The sequence below is a fragment of the Lepus europaeus genome, chromosome 20 (genome assembly GCF_033115175.1).
Source record: "Lepus europaeus isolate LE1 chromosome 20, mLepTim1.pri, whole genome shotgun sequence".
Classification (NCBI taxonomy): domain Eukaryota; kingdom Metazoa; phylum Chordata; class Mammalia; order Lagomorpha; family Leporidae; genus Lepus; species Lepus europaeus.
This window is the reverse complement of record NC_084846.1, coordinates 33,264,490-33,283,048: the sequence shown is the minus strand read 5'-3', so window position 1 is coordinate 33,283,048 and position 18,559 is coordinate 33,264,490. Positions and strand designations below refer to the sequence as shown.

General features: G+C 50.9%; 1 protein-coding gene across 1 annotated transcript in view; it reads left to right on the top strand.

The window, feature by feature from the left end:
- SCRN1 (secernin 1) overlaps positions 1-18,559 on the top strand; it is a 65,533-nt gene that overhangs the window by 25,152 nt on the left and 21,822 nt on the right. The window contains exon 3 of the mRNA XM_062178595.1: positions 14,522-14,703. Coding sequence (XP_062034579.1) covers positions 14,522-14,703 — 182 coding nt within the window. The remainder of the gene's footprint in view (positions 1-14,521; positions 14,704-18,559) is intronic.

Genomic DNA, 18,559 nt, shown 5'->3' with positions numbered 1-18,559 from the left:
GAAGGCAGGAGCCAGGTGCTTCTCATAGTCTCCCATGGGGTGCAGGGCCCAAGCACTTGGGCCATCCTCCACTGCACTCCCGGGCCATAGCAGAGAGCTGGCCTGGAAGAGGGGCAACCGGGACAGAATCCGGCACCCCGACTGGGACTACAACCTGGTGTGCCAGCGCTGCAAGGCGGAGGATTAAAAATGGCATAAATTTTATAGAAATCTAGCTTCCACACCTGTCTCCTTTATTCCATTTTTTTTCTTCTCTCTTATAGGTAGCCACGTTTTGGAAATCTTTGGTTTATCCTCCTGTTAAAAAAAATTGCATGTGTATGTAATAAATTACACACACACACACATGCATGTTCACCCAAGTGCTTTTCCTCCTTTCTTATTCACGGTAGCCTTCCACATACTCTTTTCTCCACTTTGCTTTGTTTTTCTGAAGGTTTTTATTTAGTTTATTTTCACTTTACTTGAAAAAAACACACATGGTGGGGGTTGGGAGAGAGAGAAGGACACAGACAGACAGACAGACAAAGAGATCTTCCCATCTGCTGATTCACTTCCCGGATGTCCACAGCAGCAGTGACTGGGCCGGGCCAGAGTGGAGCTCCCATGTTGGGTGGTAGAAACTCAACCCTCGAGCTGTCACCTGCTGCCCAGGGTGCACGTTGGCAGGAAGCTGAATCAGAGCAGAGCAGAACTCAGTCCCTGGTACTCCCATGTGGGATATGGGTGTCCCAAGCAGCATCTTGACTGCTGAGCCAAATGCTCACCCCACAGTACATTTTTCATCTAAGAACGTATCTTGCAGATCACTGCATACAGTGTGTACAGGTACTTGTCATTCCTGTTGAGGGATGTGTAGTATTCCTTCTCTGGATGTGCCATAGTCTACCCAGTTCCTGTTGCTGGAGGGCATTTGGGTGGTTTCCCAGTCTTTTGCTGTTAGAAATGGTGCTGAAGGCAGTAATATCCTTGTGCATCGATCACAGTGTCTGGTCTTAGCTTATATATTTTTGTCATTTTAAAAGTTATTCATTGATTTCTATTTTAAGTACTTTAAAAAGAATATTTTTGGGGCTGGTGTGGTGCAGCCACCTGTGATGCCAGCATCGTATATGGGCTCTGGTTCAAGTCCCAGCTGCTCCATTTTCCAACCCAGTGCCCTGCTAATGTGCCTGGGAAAACAATGGAAGATGGCCCAAGTGCTTAGGCCCCTGCACTCATGTGGGAGACCTGGAGGAAAATCCTGGCTCCTGGCTTCAGCCTGGCCCAGCCCTGGGTGTAGCAACTATTTGGGGAGTGAACCAGTGGTTGGAAGACCCCTCTCTCTCTCTCTCTCTCTAAGTCTGCTTGTCAAATAAATAAATATATCTTTTTAAAAATGTTATATTTGTCAGTACTTCTTTGGGGTGGATGTCTTGGAATGGGATTGCTGGGTTCATCAGTATGTATTCTGGTAGACACTGCCAGTTTCCTTCCGTTGGGGGTGTCCTGTTTTGTAGTCTCATCAGCCATGTACAGTGCCTCTCTGTACCACCAGAGTGTTTTGTCCGATTTTCTTGATAGATATTTTATTTTATTTTTTGACAGGCAGAGTTAGTGAGAGAGACAGAGAAAATGGCCCTCCTTTTTCCGTTGGTTCACCCCCCAAATGGCTGCTGCGGCTGGTGCACTGCACCAATCCGAAGCCAGGAGCCAGGTGCTTCCTCCTGGTCTCCCATGGGGTGCAGGACCCAAGCACCTGGGCCATCCTCCACTGCCTTCCCGGGCCACAGCAGAGAGCTGGCCTGGAAGAGGGGCAACCGGGATAGAATCCGGCGCCCCAACCGGGACTAGAACCCAGGGTGCCGGCGCCACAGGCGGAGGACTAGCTAAGTGAGCTGCAGCGCCGGCCCTTGATAGATTTTTTTTTTTTTTTTTTTTTGACAGGCAGAGTGGATAGTGAGAGAGAGAGAGAGAGAGAGACAGAGAGAAAGGTCTTCCTTTTTGCCGTTGGTTCACCCTCCAATGGCCGGCGCACCGCGCTGATCCGATGGCAGGAGCCAGGTGCTTCTCCTGGTCTCCCATGGGGTGCAGGGCCCAAGCACTTGGGCCATCCTCCACTGCACTCCCGGGCCACAGCAGAGAGCTGGCCTGGGAGAGGGGCAACCGGGACAGAATCTGGCGCCCTGACCGGGACTAGAACCCGGTGTGCCGGCGCCGCAAGGCGGAGGATTAGCCTAGTGAGCCACGGTGCCGGCCCCTTGATAGATATTTTATATATTAATTTACATTCTGCTGAGTTGCTAAATTCTTTTTTTGATTGTGTTCACTTTTTTTTTTTTGAAGAGTTTATTTATGTGAGAGGCAAAGTTACAGAGAGAGGGGGAGACATAGAGAAAAGTCTTCCATCAGCTGGTTCATTCCCCAAATGGCCACAATGGCTGGAGCTGGGCTAATCTGAAGCAAGGAGCCAGGAGCAGTGGACATTCTAGGAGTGAATCAATAGGTAGGAGCGTTTTCTCTCTCCTCACTCTCTCTTTTAATTTATTTGAAAGTCAGAGTTACAGATTGGGGGCAGGGGGAGACAGAGAGCTCTTTCATCTGTTGGCTCACTCCCTAAATGGTTGCAACTGCTGGGGCAAGGCCAGGCTGAAGCCAGGAGCCAGGCGCTTCCTCTGGGTTTCCCACATGGGTGCAGGGACCCAAGCACTTGGCCATCTTCTGCTGCTTTCCCATGCCATTAGCAGAGAGCTGGATCAGAAGTGGAGCAACTGGGATGCCAGCATTACAAGTGGCAGCTTTTACTTGCCATGCCACAGCGCCGGCCCATGAGCTCGCTCTCTTACTCAAATAGATAAAGGAAAAGGTTTAAAAATTTATAAAAGCATATGCCTGAATCTCTGTTTTGAGCGTTTTAGGAAAACAACAACTCAGGAATGGGTATTAAATTTTGTTGAAGGCCTTGTCAGTGATTATAGAGATCATCACATAATTTTTCCTTTCTGTTTGGACAGTTAAACCCTTTGCTTTGTGAAATAACTTTCTCAGTTCAGTTATGATTTTTTTAAAGATTTATTATTTATTTGGAAGAGTTACACAGAGAGAAGGAGAGGCAGAGAGGTCTTCCATCCGCTGGTTCACTCCCCAGTTGGCTGCAACAGCTGGAGCTGTGCCAGTCCGAAGCCAGGAGCTTCTTCCTGGTCTCCCATGCAGATGCAGGGGCCCAAGGACTTGGGCCATCTTCTACTGCTTTCCCAGGCCACAGCAGAGAGCTGGATCAGAAGTACAGCAGCTGGGAGTTTAACCGGCACCCATATGGGATGCAGGCACTGTAGGCGGCAGCTTTACCCGCTACGCCACAGCACCGGCCCCGATATATTTATTTTTAAGGGTGGATGCGTGTTTAAATGGTAGTTGTTTGTTCAAGGATGAAGAATGTAGAGGAACAAAAGTTGGGGCTGATAAAAGAAGAAGCTCTTTACAATCAGCCGGTTTCTCTGGCGACCATGCTTTGGTTTGAAGCGAGTACTTCCTCAGGCATCCTTTATTTCCTTGTCGGACTCTTGAATCACTGGTTCTGTTTCAGTCCTTTAAATTCACTCATGAGCCCCAAAGGGCACCAGGGCCCTGGGAGGAGTGCTTGTTGCAGATGCACTTGACCCAGGTGGTGGAATGCACGGCAGAGCTGAGCTGAGCTTGGCCTCCACTGTGTGTGAGCTGGGCAGGGACCGACGTCTCCCACAGGGCATTTACCGTGAGTTCACCGTGAGCCTCTGACCTGGGCCAGACCCCGGCCTCGGAGGCCCTTTCCTGTCGTGTAGGTGAGGGAGAGGGCTGGGCTCGCCATTTCTCTCTCTCCCTAGAGCACAGTGGACTTGATGTGGATGGAGTTCCTCGGTCTGAGTTGCTCCCTTGATTCTCACATGGACAGAATTAAATTCCCAGAGGTGGCTACACACAGTGCCATACCACATGCACTTCTGCATAGCAAAGGGCAGCTCCTCCCATGGAGAAGGAGGAATGGGGCCCGAGTCCCACACCCTGGCTCTGAGGCTCTCCGAGGGCCTGTGGTTGCTCTGACCAGTGGAGCATGGCAGAAGCAGGGGAGTGTGACTTCCAGGGCTAGACGTAAAAGAGCAGAGCTTCTGCCTGTCCATCTGTCTGTCTGTCTCAACTCCCAAGAGCCCAGGTGTCCATCAGGCTGGGAGGAACTCAGACCACGTTCAGTGAGCACAGGGATCCGATTTCTTCTAAAGCAGGACTGGGATCCACCCCGGCCCAGAGCCAGTGTCAACTGCAGGTGCCTGCACGTCTGACCTTTAGGGTGGCCCCAGACTCAACACGGGAGTGTGGACTCCATCCCCTCTCCTGGCCATCCCCATGCCTGTTCCCTTGTGTTTGTGAGCATCACATTTGGTAGTTTCAAACCACCCAGCTTTTGAGTAGTTTGTTGAGTAGTGTATCTACAGCATCGCACAAAAGTCATTTGTAGATATGCCTGGAATGATGGTTTATAAATGTTGGCTGTCCTTTTTGGGGGTAGATGAAAGAACTCTTAATATTTTTTAAAAAAGATTTATTCATTTATTTGAAAGAGTTATGGGGAGAGAGAGAGAGAGAGAGAGAGAGAGAGAGAGAGAGAGAGAGAGGTCTTCCATCTGCTGGTTCACTCCCCAGTTGACTGCAACGGTGAAGCTGCACAGATCCGTAGCCAGGTCTCCCACGTGGGTGCAGGGGCCCGAGGACCTGGGCCATCTTCTACTGCTTTCCCAGGCCACAGCAGAGAGCTGAATCAGAAGTGAAGCAGCCTGGTCTTGAACTGGCGCCCATATGGGATGTCGACTCTGCAACTGGCGGCTTCACCTGCTACCCACAGCGCCGGCCCCAGAACTCTTAATATTTTACTCTCGTGGTTTCAATTGTGTTAAGAGATAGACTTTAGATTTCCTTTATGAGTAACACGTGGTGCATCATTACGCAGGTGCACACTGTGGGTTCACTTGTGTCCCTTTGCATAAAGAGGTGCTGTGTGACAGGTACCACAGTCGATTCCTCATTCGTCTTGTAGTTAGACCTGGCCTCTTCCCCAAGTTTCCACCTGTGCTCTGAGCTGCCTTTGTACATGTCCAACCTCAGGGGTCCAAGACCAAGTTCTTGTTCTCCGTCTCCTGTGCCCCTGTTGCTCTGACAGCACCCTCGCCTGCCACACGGTTGATGTGGGCTGGCCCCTGGTTTCCCACTCATTCCTGGAAATGCAGGCACAGAGGACCCCAAGCCGCACTGCTTCCTTTCCCAGGTCCCCTCTTCCATAGCCCTTGTCTCATCCAGACCAACCCCAGCACCCTTCTGCTGTCATCTCACTGGTCTGCAGATGCCTTATCCCTACAAGGTTGCCTGAATTTTCTTCCCAGAATGCATCGCTGCCACTCCCTTCTCAGAAGTTTTTGGGCTTTGTTTAGAGGGTGAGAGTCCAGGCTGCTGTGGAAGCACTCAGTGCTCTCCCCAGCTGGCGTCCTACTCCCTCCCTTCCTCCTCCTCTCTCTAAGTTATCAGACTTTTAAAAAGAGCAATTTTATATTTGCAGAAAAATAAACAGGAAACAGAGTTCTCATGTAGCCCTCACCTGGCCTCACTATTGTTAGCTTCTTGTGCATGTAAGATATGTTTGTTAGGATGGATGAGCCCATATTGATGCATATTTACCCACTGGAGTCCATGCTGTACACTGTTTGTATTGTGTGTTCTGTGGTCCTGACACGTGAACAGTAACCTGTGTCCACTGAACCTTGTGCTGTGTGCTCCCTGGTCTGATACCTAGACAGTGACCTGCACCCACATGCCTTGTGTTGTGTGCTCTGTGGTCTCATACGTGGACAGTGACCTGCACCCACACACCTTGTGTTGTGTGTTCTGTGGGTTTGAACTCGTGGAAAGTGATCTGCATCTTACATCCTGGGGTCTTAGAGGGTAGTCTCACTGCCCTACATTCCTGTGCTCTCCTGTGCAGTCTTTCCTCCCTCCTGGCTCTTGGCAGACATCCCTGATCCTGTCCCTGTCTACAGACTTCTGCATTTTCTAGAATGTCATGTGTTTGGAATCGTACGCACGTACCCTTTTTTAGACTGCCTTCATGGACTTTTCAGTGTGAGTGTACGTTTCCTCTGTGTCTTTCTGGGCTTGATGACACCTGTCTTTTTGTCAATGAATTTTCCAGTGTCTGAATGCAGCACAGTGTACTCATCCATTCACCCGCTGAAGGGCATCTTGGTTGCTTCCCAAAGTTTGGCCATTATGGGTAAAGCTGCTGCAAGCATTCCTGTGCAGACTTTTGTGTAGATAAGTTTCCAGCTCGTGGGTGAAGATGCTTGACAGTGTAATTTTATGTCTTTTTTTAAAAAGATTTATTTATTTATTTGAAAGGCAGAGTTTAAGAGATCGAGAGAGAGAGAGAGAGAGAGAGAGAGAGAGAGAGAGATCGATCTTCCATCCACTGATTCACTCCTCAAATGGTTGCAATGGCCAGGGCTGGACTAGGCTGGAGCCAGGAGCTTCTTCCAGGTCTCCCACAGGGGTGCAGGGGCTCAAGCACTTGGGTCAGTTTAGCTGCTTTCCCCAGGCAAATCAGCAGGGAGTTGGATCAGAAGTGGAGCAGCCAGGACTTGAACCAGAGTCCACGTGGGATGTTAGCACTACAGATGGAACCTTAATCTTCTACACCACAGCGCTGGCCCTGACTCCATTTCTAATCCAGCTCTCTGCTAATGTGTCTGGGAAAGCAGCAGCAGATGGACCAAGTGCTTGGGGCCCTGCCACCCAGGTGGGAAACCTGGTTGATCCTCCTAGCTTTGGCATGGCCCAACCCTGGCTGTTGTGGCCATTTGGGGAGTGAACCAGGGGATGGAAGATCTCTCTCTCTCTCTGCCTTTCGAATCAATAAATAAATCTTTAGAAACTAAGAAAAAAGATTAAATGAATTAATCCATGTAAAATGTGTAGAATGGTGCCTGGCACAATATATAAGCACTGGTAAGTCTTACTTTTAAAGTGTTCTTAAAATTATCAACCGGCAAATGCTACTATTTCTATGGAGGTGATCTCGGGATGGTAACTCTCCGAATGGTACTCAGACTTCAGGTCTCTGACTCCTGAACCAGTGTTCTAGGCAGGTACAGATGGCCTGCATGTAACACTCCTTGACTAAACCTCAGGTAATAAAAGATACACATGACACACACACAGTGCCTAGCATGTGTCACACAACGTGGGTGTTTGTAAAATGTTTAATCTATTCCCCTTGCGTCCTAAATGTAACCTCCCAGGATCTGGAGAGAAGTTGTGACAGTAAACTAAGTTCCTGCTTCTGGCTTCTGCCCTTGGTCAGCCTGGGCTATTTTGGGCATTTGGACAGTGAACCAGCAGATGGGAGCTTTCTCTGTTTCCTTCTCTCTCTTTCTGCCTCTCAAGTAAATTAATAACAATTACATTTTAAAAAGTTAGATTTGGAACTGGTGTGTATACTAAGAAAGATGCCACTTGGGAAGCCTGAATTCTGTTATTGGAGGGTAACTTTCCTGTTTGGGGCAGGCTTTTGAGAGACCATTTCTCTTTTTTCCACCAATGAAAATACTTGCAAGACTAGAATGCTACCAATCCGTGATGGCTGGTGGTGTTCTTAGTGACATCGTCTACGGGGAGGCCATGTTGGTGTAGTGTGTGTGTGTCTGTGTGTGGGAGGGTCTGAAGGTGGTTTCTTATCATTGGAAAGCACAGATCATTCTGGAATCAGAGAGAGCTGTGCAGAGCTCTCTGGCTCCTGGGCAGATTGTACGCTGTTCTTCTCTTCAGCCCTGGGGCCAGGGGCTTATGTAGAGTGAGAAGTGCCTCCCTGGCTTCTCTCTGTCACATCTGCTTCCAAGCCCAGGCCTCTGAAGTGCCCATCCCCAAAGATCCGAAAGTGTTCAGGAAATGTCACACTGTTTTTTTTTTTAAGATTTTATTTATTTGAGAGGTAGAGTTACAGACAGTGATAGGGAGAGACAGAGAGAGAGGTCTTCCATCTGCTGGTTCACTCCCCAAATAGCCACAACTGGAGCTGAGCTGATCCAAAGCCAGGAGGCAGGAGCTTCTTCTGGGTCTCCCACATGGGTGCATGGGCCCAAGCACTTGGGCCATCCTCCACTGCTTACCCAGGCCATAACAGAGAGCTGGACCGGAAGAGGAGCAGCCGGGACTAGAACCAGCACCCATATGGGAGGCCAGGGAGTTAGCCTGCTGTGCCATGGCGCTGGCCCCCATGCTTTCTTCTAAAATGTAGTGAGGGGTGATGCCCTCTGAGGTTCACCCCTCCTTGCCTCTTCATGAAGACACATGTGAACAGGAAGGACACATTTCCAAACACTGGTCAAATACAGGGCCAGCATTGTGGCTCACCAGGTGAAGCCACCTCCTCTGACACCAGCATCCCATATGAGCGCTGGTTCACGTCGCAGCTGCTCAGCTTCTGATCCAGCTCCCTGCTGATGTGCCTGGGAAAGCAATGGAAGATGGCCCAAGTGCTTGGGCCCCTAAACCACATGGGAGACCCAGAGGAAACTCTTGATTCTTGGCTTTGGCCTTGCCCATTCCGGACGTAGCCATCTAGGGGAATGAACCAGCAGATGGAAGATCTCTCGCTGTGTCACTCTGCCTTTCAAATAAAGTTAAAAAAATAAATCTTAAAGCCAGCCAGGTAGGAGGCAAGGCACTGATAAAGCAATTAAAACACGCAGGCAGCCCGTGCTCAGGGGTTATGCACAGTGATGCATTAGTGCGGCAGGTTTTCTGAAGCTAAAACTGTTTGCCCAAAGCATCTCCATTCCCCTGCCTGCCCCGCACCTCCCCTACTCAGAAGTGTGGCTGACTCATCAACTCGTCCCTCAGTGGTTTTCGCTGGTGGTGCCAGGGTTGTGCTTCCCAGCTGAATACAGTAGCGAAGGCACAATGGTTGCACTTCATCTTTTGAAATGTCTATTGTGCGTGTCTGTTCCTCCCCTCCCTGGGGTCCAGGAATAGCGTGTCCGGGAAGCCGAGCTTGCTTTGCATTTTGGACAGATACAAGGCTGCCTCTGCAGAAGCCTTATCTTTCTCTTTGTCTCCAGGACTCCTTTGCCACTCATCTCTGCTACCCCCCAGCCTGGCTGGGAGGCAGCCTCTGGAGAGCGTGGCAAGCCCAGGGCAGGCACTTCCTTTAAGGCCCGTGGCTGGCATTGGGCAGTGTGTCTCTCCATGCTGGCTGCTCTGGGCAGCCTCGTGTTGTTCTGTGGCTTTGGCACCGGGAGTCCCATCACTTGGCAGATTGGTTTTGCGAAAGGCTGATTGCGAGTGGCCGAGGGGTAGCCACACAGATGCTCCCCTCTGGCCATAGTCCATGCAAACAGCTTAAAACCAAAGCTGAGGGGCTGGCGCTGTGGTGCAGTGGGTTAAAGCCCTGGCCTGAAGTGCCGACATCCCATATGGGCACTGGTTCTAGTGAACCAGGAGGCTGCTTCTCTTTCGATCCAGATCTCTGCTGTAGCCTGGGAAAGCAGTAGAAGATGGCCCAAGTGTTTGGGCCCCTGCACCCTTGTGGGAGACCCAGAAGAAGCTCCTGGCTTCGGATTGGTGCATCTCTGGCCGTTGTGGCCATCTGGGGAGTGAACTAGTGGATGGAAGACCTCTCTCTGTCTCTACCTCTCTCTGTAACTCTGTCTTTCAAATAAATAAAATAAATCTTTAATTAAAAAAAAAAAAAAACACCAAAGCTGAGACCAGAACTGTCTCCAGGAGGATCCCTCTTTCAAAAACCTTTAAGAATTGATTAATTAATGAGAGAGATTGAGAATGAGCTCCCATCCACTGGTTACTTCCCAGTGGAGCTAGGAACTCAATCTGGGTCTCCCATGTGGGTGGCAGGAGCCCAGTTGCTCGAGTCATCACTGTTGCCTCCCAGGGTCTGCATGAGCAGGGAGTCGGTGTTAGGACTTGGAGCCGGGAATTGTACCAGAGGCTCGAGGTGGGATGCGGACGTCTTAACCTGTGTCTTAACTGCTCGGCCCAACACCTGGCCTCTGGTGCAGTGCTTCAGTGGCCAACACTGTGTTTATTTTGTAATAGGAATTTGGCTTGGAGAACAAGGTTGGTTTTGCCATGCTGAAAGGAGACTTCAGGGGTTTTCGGGTATTTTTCCCTGGTGACACCTCCTCCTCCCTGACCTCCGGTCCCTCTCATTCTCTGCCTCCTTAGTAATGCAGCCATTGCCAAGCTCAGTGAGTTTAAAAAAAAAGACAGCCTGTGGAGTTCATGTTCTAGCTGGCTGACTTTATGAAGCTTCGCTAATTATGTCTGGTGTGAATGTTCCTTGTTTTGTGAGATTTGTTCCCAAACAGGGATTTTAAATAAGCATGCTATGTGGGACCAGTGTGTTCTCCCTCCTCGCCCCGCCCCCACTCCCAGGCCGGGTGTGATCAGCCTGATTGAAGGCGCAGTGCAGGGGTGTGCATAGCTGCGTCAGGAGGGCCCTTGCTGGGCCCAGGCTTCTAGTGTCCCTGACAGAGGGCCACTGGGGGCTGTCACAGACTCCCGAGGCCCTCACTGGAGACCCCTTTACTTCCTCACCATTCTGGGTTTGGCCTCAAAAGTGCGTGCATGCTCCGGCCGTTGCAGCCAACTGGGGAGTGAACCAGGAGGTGGAAGGACCACCCCCCCCCCCCTTCTCTCTCTGTGTAACTCTCACTTTCAAATAAATAATAAATCTTAAAAAAAGTGCATGCATGTCCAGCATCTTCACAAGTCAGTTCTTCTTCTTATTTATTTTTTTTTTTTGACAGGCAGAGTGGATAGTGAGAGAGAGAGAGAGAGACAGAGAGAAAGGTCTTCCTTTTTGCCGTTGGTTCACCCTCCAATGGCCACTGCGGCCGGCGCATCTCGCTGATCCGAAACCAGGAGCCAGGTGCTTCTCCTGGTCTCCCATGGGGTGCAGGGCCCAAGGACTTGGGCCACCCTCCACTGCCTTCCCGGGCCATAGCAGAGAGCTGGCCTGGGAGAGGGGCAACCGGGACAGAATCCGGCGCCCCAACCGGGACTAGAACCCGGTGTGCCGGCGCCGCAAGGCGGAGGATTAGCCTGTTAAGCCACGACGCCGGCCATAAGTCAGTTCTCACAGGGCCCCTCAGTTCAATGTCTGCATGTCATCACAGTGCACATTGGGGGTGCCCCTGGACCAGGAACATACCTTTGGCACCCCCATTTCTCTTTTCTTAGGCTCGTAGCTCTGGAATCTCTAGCTGTCTGGAGGAGCAACTCCATTGCTGCCCATTGATAAAGCCTCTGGCTACCTGGATGTGGGCCTTTTCTCCTTTGGATCTTGATTTTGCTTCCTCAGAGCTTTGTGACGCATCCATCTGTCTTTCTGTCTGTTCAGACGTCCATCCAAAAAAGATTACTGATGCCTACTATGTTCCACACTTGGAATATGCCAGTGACCTAAACGACAAAAATGACCCCTTCTCTCATGGAGCTTCCGTTCTAGCTGGGAGATAGCACACATAAAGAGTGTGCATTGGGGCCGGCCTTGTGGAGCAGTGCCTGCGATGCCAGCACCCCTTATGATCACCACAATCCCTTATGATTGCTGGTTCGAGTCCTGGCTGCTGCACCTCCGGTGCAACTCCCAGCTAATGCACCTGGGAAAGCAGTGGAAGATGCTCCAAGTACTTGGGCCCCTGTACCCATATGGGAGACCCAGATGGAGTTCCAGGCTCCTGGTTTTGGCCTGGCCCAGGCTGAGCCATTGAAGCCGTTTGGGGAATGAACTAGCAGATGGAAGGCCTGTCTCTGTGTCTCTCCCCCTCTCATTGTAACTCTGCCTTTCAAATAAATAAATAAATCTTAAAAGAAACCAAATAAATGAGTCAGCTCTGTAGTATCTTGAAAGGGTGAGGGGACTGGGGTGGGAAGATGGAAAAATAGAGTAGGACAGAATGGTTCGGAAGGGAAGATGCCCTCCGTATCAAGTAGGTGTGCCCAGTGATGCTGAGGTTGTGGGGAGGCTCGGTGACGCCGTTAGCCTGGAGGTCCTGGTGATGCATGTGCGCCTTCTCTTTCCTCTGAGCAGGAAGCACAGGGACTGGGCAGCACCGACGTTCTGCCAGCTGCACGCAGCACAGAAAGCTTTGAGTGTGGTTGGTGCTCTCTGAGTAGTTGCTAAAATGGAAATATATAATGTAAAAATGAATTTAAGGACAAATCAATGAAACCATTTTCTATTTTTGCTCTTCTTGCCATTTAAAAAAAAAAAAACCTTTACTATAAATCCAAGCCCAAGTAGCTGAAACTCCTTCCTATGACTCATTCTTTTTTTTTTTTTTTAAGATTTATTGTATTTATTTGAAAGATAGAGTTATAGAGAGAGGTAGAGCCAGAGAGAGAGAGAGAGAAAGAGAAAGAGAGAGGAGAGAGAGGTCTTCTATCTGCTGGTTCACTTCCCAAATGACTGAAATGGCCGGAGCTATGTCAATCCGAAGCCAGGAGCCAGGAGCTTCTTCCAGGTCCCCCACATGCTGCAGGGGCCCAAGGACTTGGGCCATCCTCTGCTGCTTTCCCAGGCCATAGCAGAGAGCTGGATTGGAAGAAGAGCAGCCGGGACTAGAACCGGCACCCATATGGGATGCCGGCACTACAGGCAGTGGCTTTAGCCATTACGCCACAGCGCCGGGCCCTGTACTCATTATTTTCAAGACAGAATTTGTCACTGGTGCCTAGTGGGGATGGGGTTTTGGAAAACGTGGCCCAGTGTCTGCACTTACATTTTCTGTGGAAGTGTGCAATGTTAAGACAGAAACTTCAATTCCACTTAGAAAAACACAGAAGAGCACTATTGATTACCTCTTTGGGCAGCTTTGAGCTCTACAAGAATCATTTCTACAAATAAAGTAATCTGATCACCAAATAGGGGAAAACATTCCAAGAGTGTGTTTTGTTGTCTATTTACCATGAAGAACTCTGGGGTCTCTTGACCCCCTCTGGGCTTACTCAGCTTACAGTCTGTAAAGCTTTATCAAGGGAAATGACATGATCCCAGTGCAGAGCAGCTCCTGATGTCACCTGGGCAACGGGGCCGTGTGCTGCGTGCGTTTCAGCACTCACCGGAGCTTTGCAGCTTATGAGAAATCAATGCAGAAAAATGCAACCCAGAGGGCTGCCTTCAGTCGATACAGCTGGGTGTTGAGTGAAAAAAGAAATCTAAGCTGACGGTGCCTCCAGTGCTTTCCACTGCTCAGTTGGAAGTGCAGACAGTGGCTCAAGATGCTGAAAATCTCCTGGAGAGCTCAGGAGCTGTGCAATTTAGAGCCCTGAATTGCATCCTGCATCCACCGTACCCTGTCCCTGTCCTGGGCTCATGGCATGCCAGAGTCAGGAGGCTCCATCGATGTCTGCTGGAGTGATTTTCCAACTGGCCCTGCCCAGTACCTCACCATGGGCCTCCATGTAGGGAAGAAGAAAAGAGAAAGAGGCACGCGGGGCTGTGCATGGGCGTCTACCCTGGTCCTGTGCTGCCTGCTCCATGTCCCTGGATGCACTCTGACTACTCTCCTTGTGTGTGTGTTGCTGTATAAGAGCTTGTGTGAAGGAAGGGTTCTGAGCTCACAAACACTTTCGAAGAAATAGTTTGATCTAAATGAGCTCCCTCATCTTCCAGAGAAAGACCTAGAAGCCTGGAGAAGATCGGACACCCACCCCCCAGGGGCACGTGATGCAGTTCGGGCACATTTCTCTGTGACTGTCGCCTCCTGTGCCCACCTCGCTGGCCTAGTGTGGGAATCCGATGGGGCAGACAGGAAGGCACAGTGTATGTTGTCCTGCAGTAGGTCACTGTCAGTATTAGGGGCAGTGTTTGCTCAGGATGCCTGCATCCCGTATCAGAGTGTCTGGTTCAAGTCCCAGCTCTTCTGTTTCTGGTTAAGCTTCCTGTTAATGTGGACCCTGGGAGGTAGCAGGATGAAGGTTGCCAGATTGTGCTTCGGTAAGCCCTAGGGATCATTGCAAGGGGCTCAGGGACCTCCTTTATTTAAAGCCACTTTCCTTCTGTCTGCTTTCTGTGTTAGGCTTGTAGGTAAAATGTCTTTTGACGATGGGGATGGGTAACTTTAATAAAGTTTGCAAACCAATGATCTATCAGGATTTTTGCAAATGAGAAGAGCTAGCTGAGTTCTGTTGAAAGGCTGGCGGCCACCTGTGCCTGTTCAGATGAGTGGACACCGAATGTTCAGGGTGACGACCTGCTGAGTACCTGGTTCAAGGCGACTGCCAGAGTCCTGGGCGCTACGGATGGATTGGCTTGGGCCAGAGAGACTGCCGCTCCCATGGAGACCAGTGAGCTGCATTGAGCCTTGGGTGTCTTTTAAATCTGGTTATACTGAAGGGTTTTGTTGTTCCAGCTCTGTTTGTAACTGAGGTGATGGTTTGTGTGCATCCCAAGGTGGAAACTCAGCGGTGACGGCGCCTTCTTCCTGCCTCTGTTTTTCAGTGCACGTACATCTCAGTCGACCAAGTCCCCAGGACCCATGCCATAGTGATAAGCAGACCCGCCTGGCTTTGGGGGGCAGAAATGGGAGCCAATGAACATGGAGTGTGCATCGCCAATGAAGCCGTCAGTGCCCGAGAACCAGCTGCTGAGACGGAAGCCTTGCTGGGGATGGACCTGGTCAGGTACCACGTGGCCATTCTTTGGCACAGCTGCCCGAAGTAGGGGATGCAAATGGGGACAGGTTTTAAACCTCACGTTTTGTAAAAGATGATGTATGCCTTCGATGGAAACTTTGAGATAGCAGGAAGAGAGAATAGAGGAGGTTGAAATATTATTCAGCAGTAAATAACATGTTAATACCTGTTACAAGTGATCCTGAAAGTATTACACTAGGTGAAAGAAACAGACACAAAAGATCACATCCTGTATGAATGGCTTTTTTTTTTTTAAAGATTATTTATTTGAAAGGCAGAGTTACAGAGAAGTAGAGGCAGAGACGGGGAGAGAGAGAGATCGGGTTCAGTCCCAGTCTGAAGCCAGGTGCTAGGAACTTATTCCAGGTCTCCCACACAGGTGCAGGGGCCCAAGGACTTGGGCCATCTTCTACTGCTTTCCCGGGCCATAGCAGAGAGCTGGATTGGAAATGGAGCAGCCAGGACTCAAACTGGCGCCCATCACTGCAGGTGGCAGCTTTACCTTTTATGTCACAGTGCTGGCCTCCCTGTATGAATCTTCTGACGTGAAATACATAGAGGCAGAAGATAGATGCCGGTTGCCTGTGTTTTTAAGATTGGTTTTCAGTCATGTTGATGCTACGTGGCGAGCTTTGCCTTGCTTTTGGCCCACTGACCGCTGGGGCTGCCAGCGCCTTTCTCCCATGGAGGAGACACCCGAGCACTTAGACACCTGTTTGCTTGTTTCATGAGGTTCGTTCCAAGGAGCAGGCAGCTGGCAGGAGCTAACATAAACATGGGAATTTCTTTTCTGAATGCCAGGGTGTCTCTCCGTCTTTCCAGGTCTGTCTGTCCTCCTGAGGCCTCTGGGCCCAACAAGGAGGAGAGTTAGGTAGCTCTTGGAACCCGGCCGTCAGTGGCACGCCAGCACATGTTTAATGCCCAGCCTGGTGGGTGGAGGCAGCCCTGATTCGTGGCTGTTTCCAGTTTCCGTGGTGTAAATACTCCCACCGTGGCAGATGTTGAACTGCCGGCGCTTAAACAATTGGCTCAGGGTTCCTGAAATGTAGCCATCTGCTCTCCCGGCTGGCGTCGGCGCACCCCAGCCGATCACTGACTGCTTCCACGCTCCCTGCCTCTTTCCCTTCGTGTGACTGCCTTCTCCTTTGCCTGTGGGCAGCAGGCGGACTTGTGCTGCCTCTGTGTTTAACAGCAACATCAGAGACTCGATCAGTCTCCCACCCAGTATCTAGGGAGGGAAGCAGTTGGCAGGGAGACCCTGCGCAGTGAACCACGGGGAGACATGCTGGGCCTGCTTCTTCCATTTAACTCTCACAGCAGCCCAGTGCTGCAGGCCCGTTTGTTCCGCTTGGTAGCAGAAGAATCTGGAGCCAGAAGCAGGGGTGCTGAAGGACTTGCCCGGGGCCCCGGAGCTGGAAGGTGGCTGAACCCCGGATACCAGGGCCTGCAGGGGGAGGGTCACCCTAGTCTGTGTTAGATCATGCTTTCTCCTCCTCTGAGTGAGACACTGAGAGATGGGCATGAGTCAGAAAGCTTTGCAAACCTGCCTCCACGTCAGTGCAGCACGTAGCACCTCCACTCAGCACCCGTGTAGTCTGTTCTGGCTGCTGTCACAAATGCATCCAAAGGGGGGGTGTACATAAGCCCCTTGGGAGTCCAAGAGGCTTAAATAGCAAGCACTAGCAGGGAGCTACACTGGCAGTGGAGCATCTGGGACTCCAAATAGTGCCCATGTGTAATGCTGGTGTTGCAGGCGGTGGCTTAACCCATTGCCCCACTATGCAGGCTCCCTCATGTCTTATAAGGCAAGCGTGGGGAATGTCTGGCCCGCAGGCCATAAAGGGCCACAGAATCTTTTGCTCTGACCCCGTCAAGGCAACCACAGTTGAGACTTGGAATTTGATAAATCTATAGCACGCTGATCATTTTTGTGTGGCCTGTGAATGATGTCATAGATATTCCAGTGGTCCTTGGCAGAAGAAAGGTTCCCCACCCCTGTTCTGAGGGCTCTGACCCCGTCACGAGGACTCCGCCCTCATGGCCTGATGACCTGTCAGGGCCCCCCACCCTCACATGCCATCATCTTGGACATTAGGCCCCATCATGGCCCTGGGGGTACAAGGGGAACATTCAGTCCAGCAGGGCCTCCCGGCTCGCAGCATTCTGGCTGGAGGCTGGGACTCTCCCACGTCCACAAGGTCAGGAGCCCAGCGAGCCTTGGGCAGGAGGGACGGTCAGCCCTCAGTGGCTGCGTCCTGTTAGAGCCCCGGGCCCAGCTCTCTCTGAGGGGAGCAGTGTCCACTGCTCTCCTGAATTTGCCTGGAGCAGGGATCGTAGAGTACAGTAAATGTGCTCCGAGCTCGGTGTTGCTGTATTCGGGAGCCATGGATGCTGGACAGGCCGTCCTCATTCTCTCAGCCTGAGGTGCAGGCAGTGTGGTTTTACTTGACCAGTGAAAAAATCTCTTTTCTTCAGACGGTGCTGCCTGTGAGAAGAGAACCAGAGTCAGAAAGCACTGCAGGGGCCGGTGCTGTGACGCAGAGGGTTAACGCCCTGGCCTGAGGTGTCAGCATCCCACATGGGTGCCGGTTTGGAATCCAGCTGCTCCACTTCCGATCCAGCTCTCTGCTATGGCCTGGGAAAGCAGTAGAAGATGGCCCAAGTCCTTGGGCCCCTGCACCCATGTGGGAGACCTGGAAGAAGCCCCTGGCTCCTGGCTTTTAGATCGGCACAGCTCTGGCCATTGCGGCCAGTTGGGTAGTGAACCAATGGATGGAAAACCTCTCTCTCTCTCTCTCTCTCTCTCTCTCTCTCTGTGTGTGTGTGTAACTCTGACTTTCAAGTAAATAAATAAAAATCTTTCAAAAAAAAAAAAGAAAAGAAAAGAAAAGAAAGAAAGCACTGTGTCTCACAGTCATGTGTTTCTCTGCCATGGTGCTCTCCCTCCTGAAATTCACTCCTCACCTCCGCGGTTCTAGGCACTAACTCTCTGTATTTTCACGTTTGCGCCTCAGTGTTGCTGTATTCGGGAGGCATGGATTCTGGGGCCTCTCTCTCTCTCTTATTGTTATTATCACCATTATTATTTTATTTGAAAGGCAGATTACAGACACACACACACACACCCACACACACCCAGATATATCTTACTCCCACTGGTTCACTCTCCAAATCACTGTGATGACCAGGAGTGGAGCAGGCCAAAGCCAGGAGCCTGGCACTCCATCCAGGTCCCCTACGTGGGTGGCAGGGGCCCAAGTACTCGGGCCATCCTTTGCTGCCTTCCCAGGTACATTAGCAGGGAGCTGAATCAGAGTGAAGCAGCTGGGGCTAGCGCTGTGGTGTAGTGAGTAAAGCCGCTGCCTGCAGTGTCGACATCCCATGTGGGCACCGGTTTGAGTCCCGGCTGCTCCACTTCCAATCCAGCTCTCTGATATGGCCTGGGAAAGCAGTGGAGGATGGCCCAAGTCCTGGGCCCCTGTACCTTCATGGGAGACCCAGAGGAAGCTCCTGGCTTTGGATTGGCACAGCTCCAGCCATTGCAGCCAACTGGGGAGTGAACCAGTGGATGGGAGACCTCTCTCTCTGTCTCTGTCTCTGTCTTTGACTCTCCTTCTATCTGTGCAACTGTGACTTTCAGATAAATAAATAAATCTTTAAAAAAAAAGTGAAGCAGCTCGGACTCAGGCTGGGGCTCATACAGGATACTGGCATCACAGGTGGGGTCTCTTATAAGGACACTAAGGTGGCTACAAGTGCTCTGTCTTCTCTGTCTCATCACCTCCTATTGGCCCTGCTTGCCAATGTCATCACATCAGGGATTGATTTGTGGCCCTTGAATTAT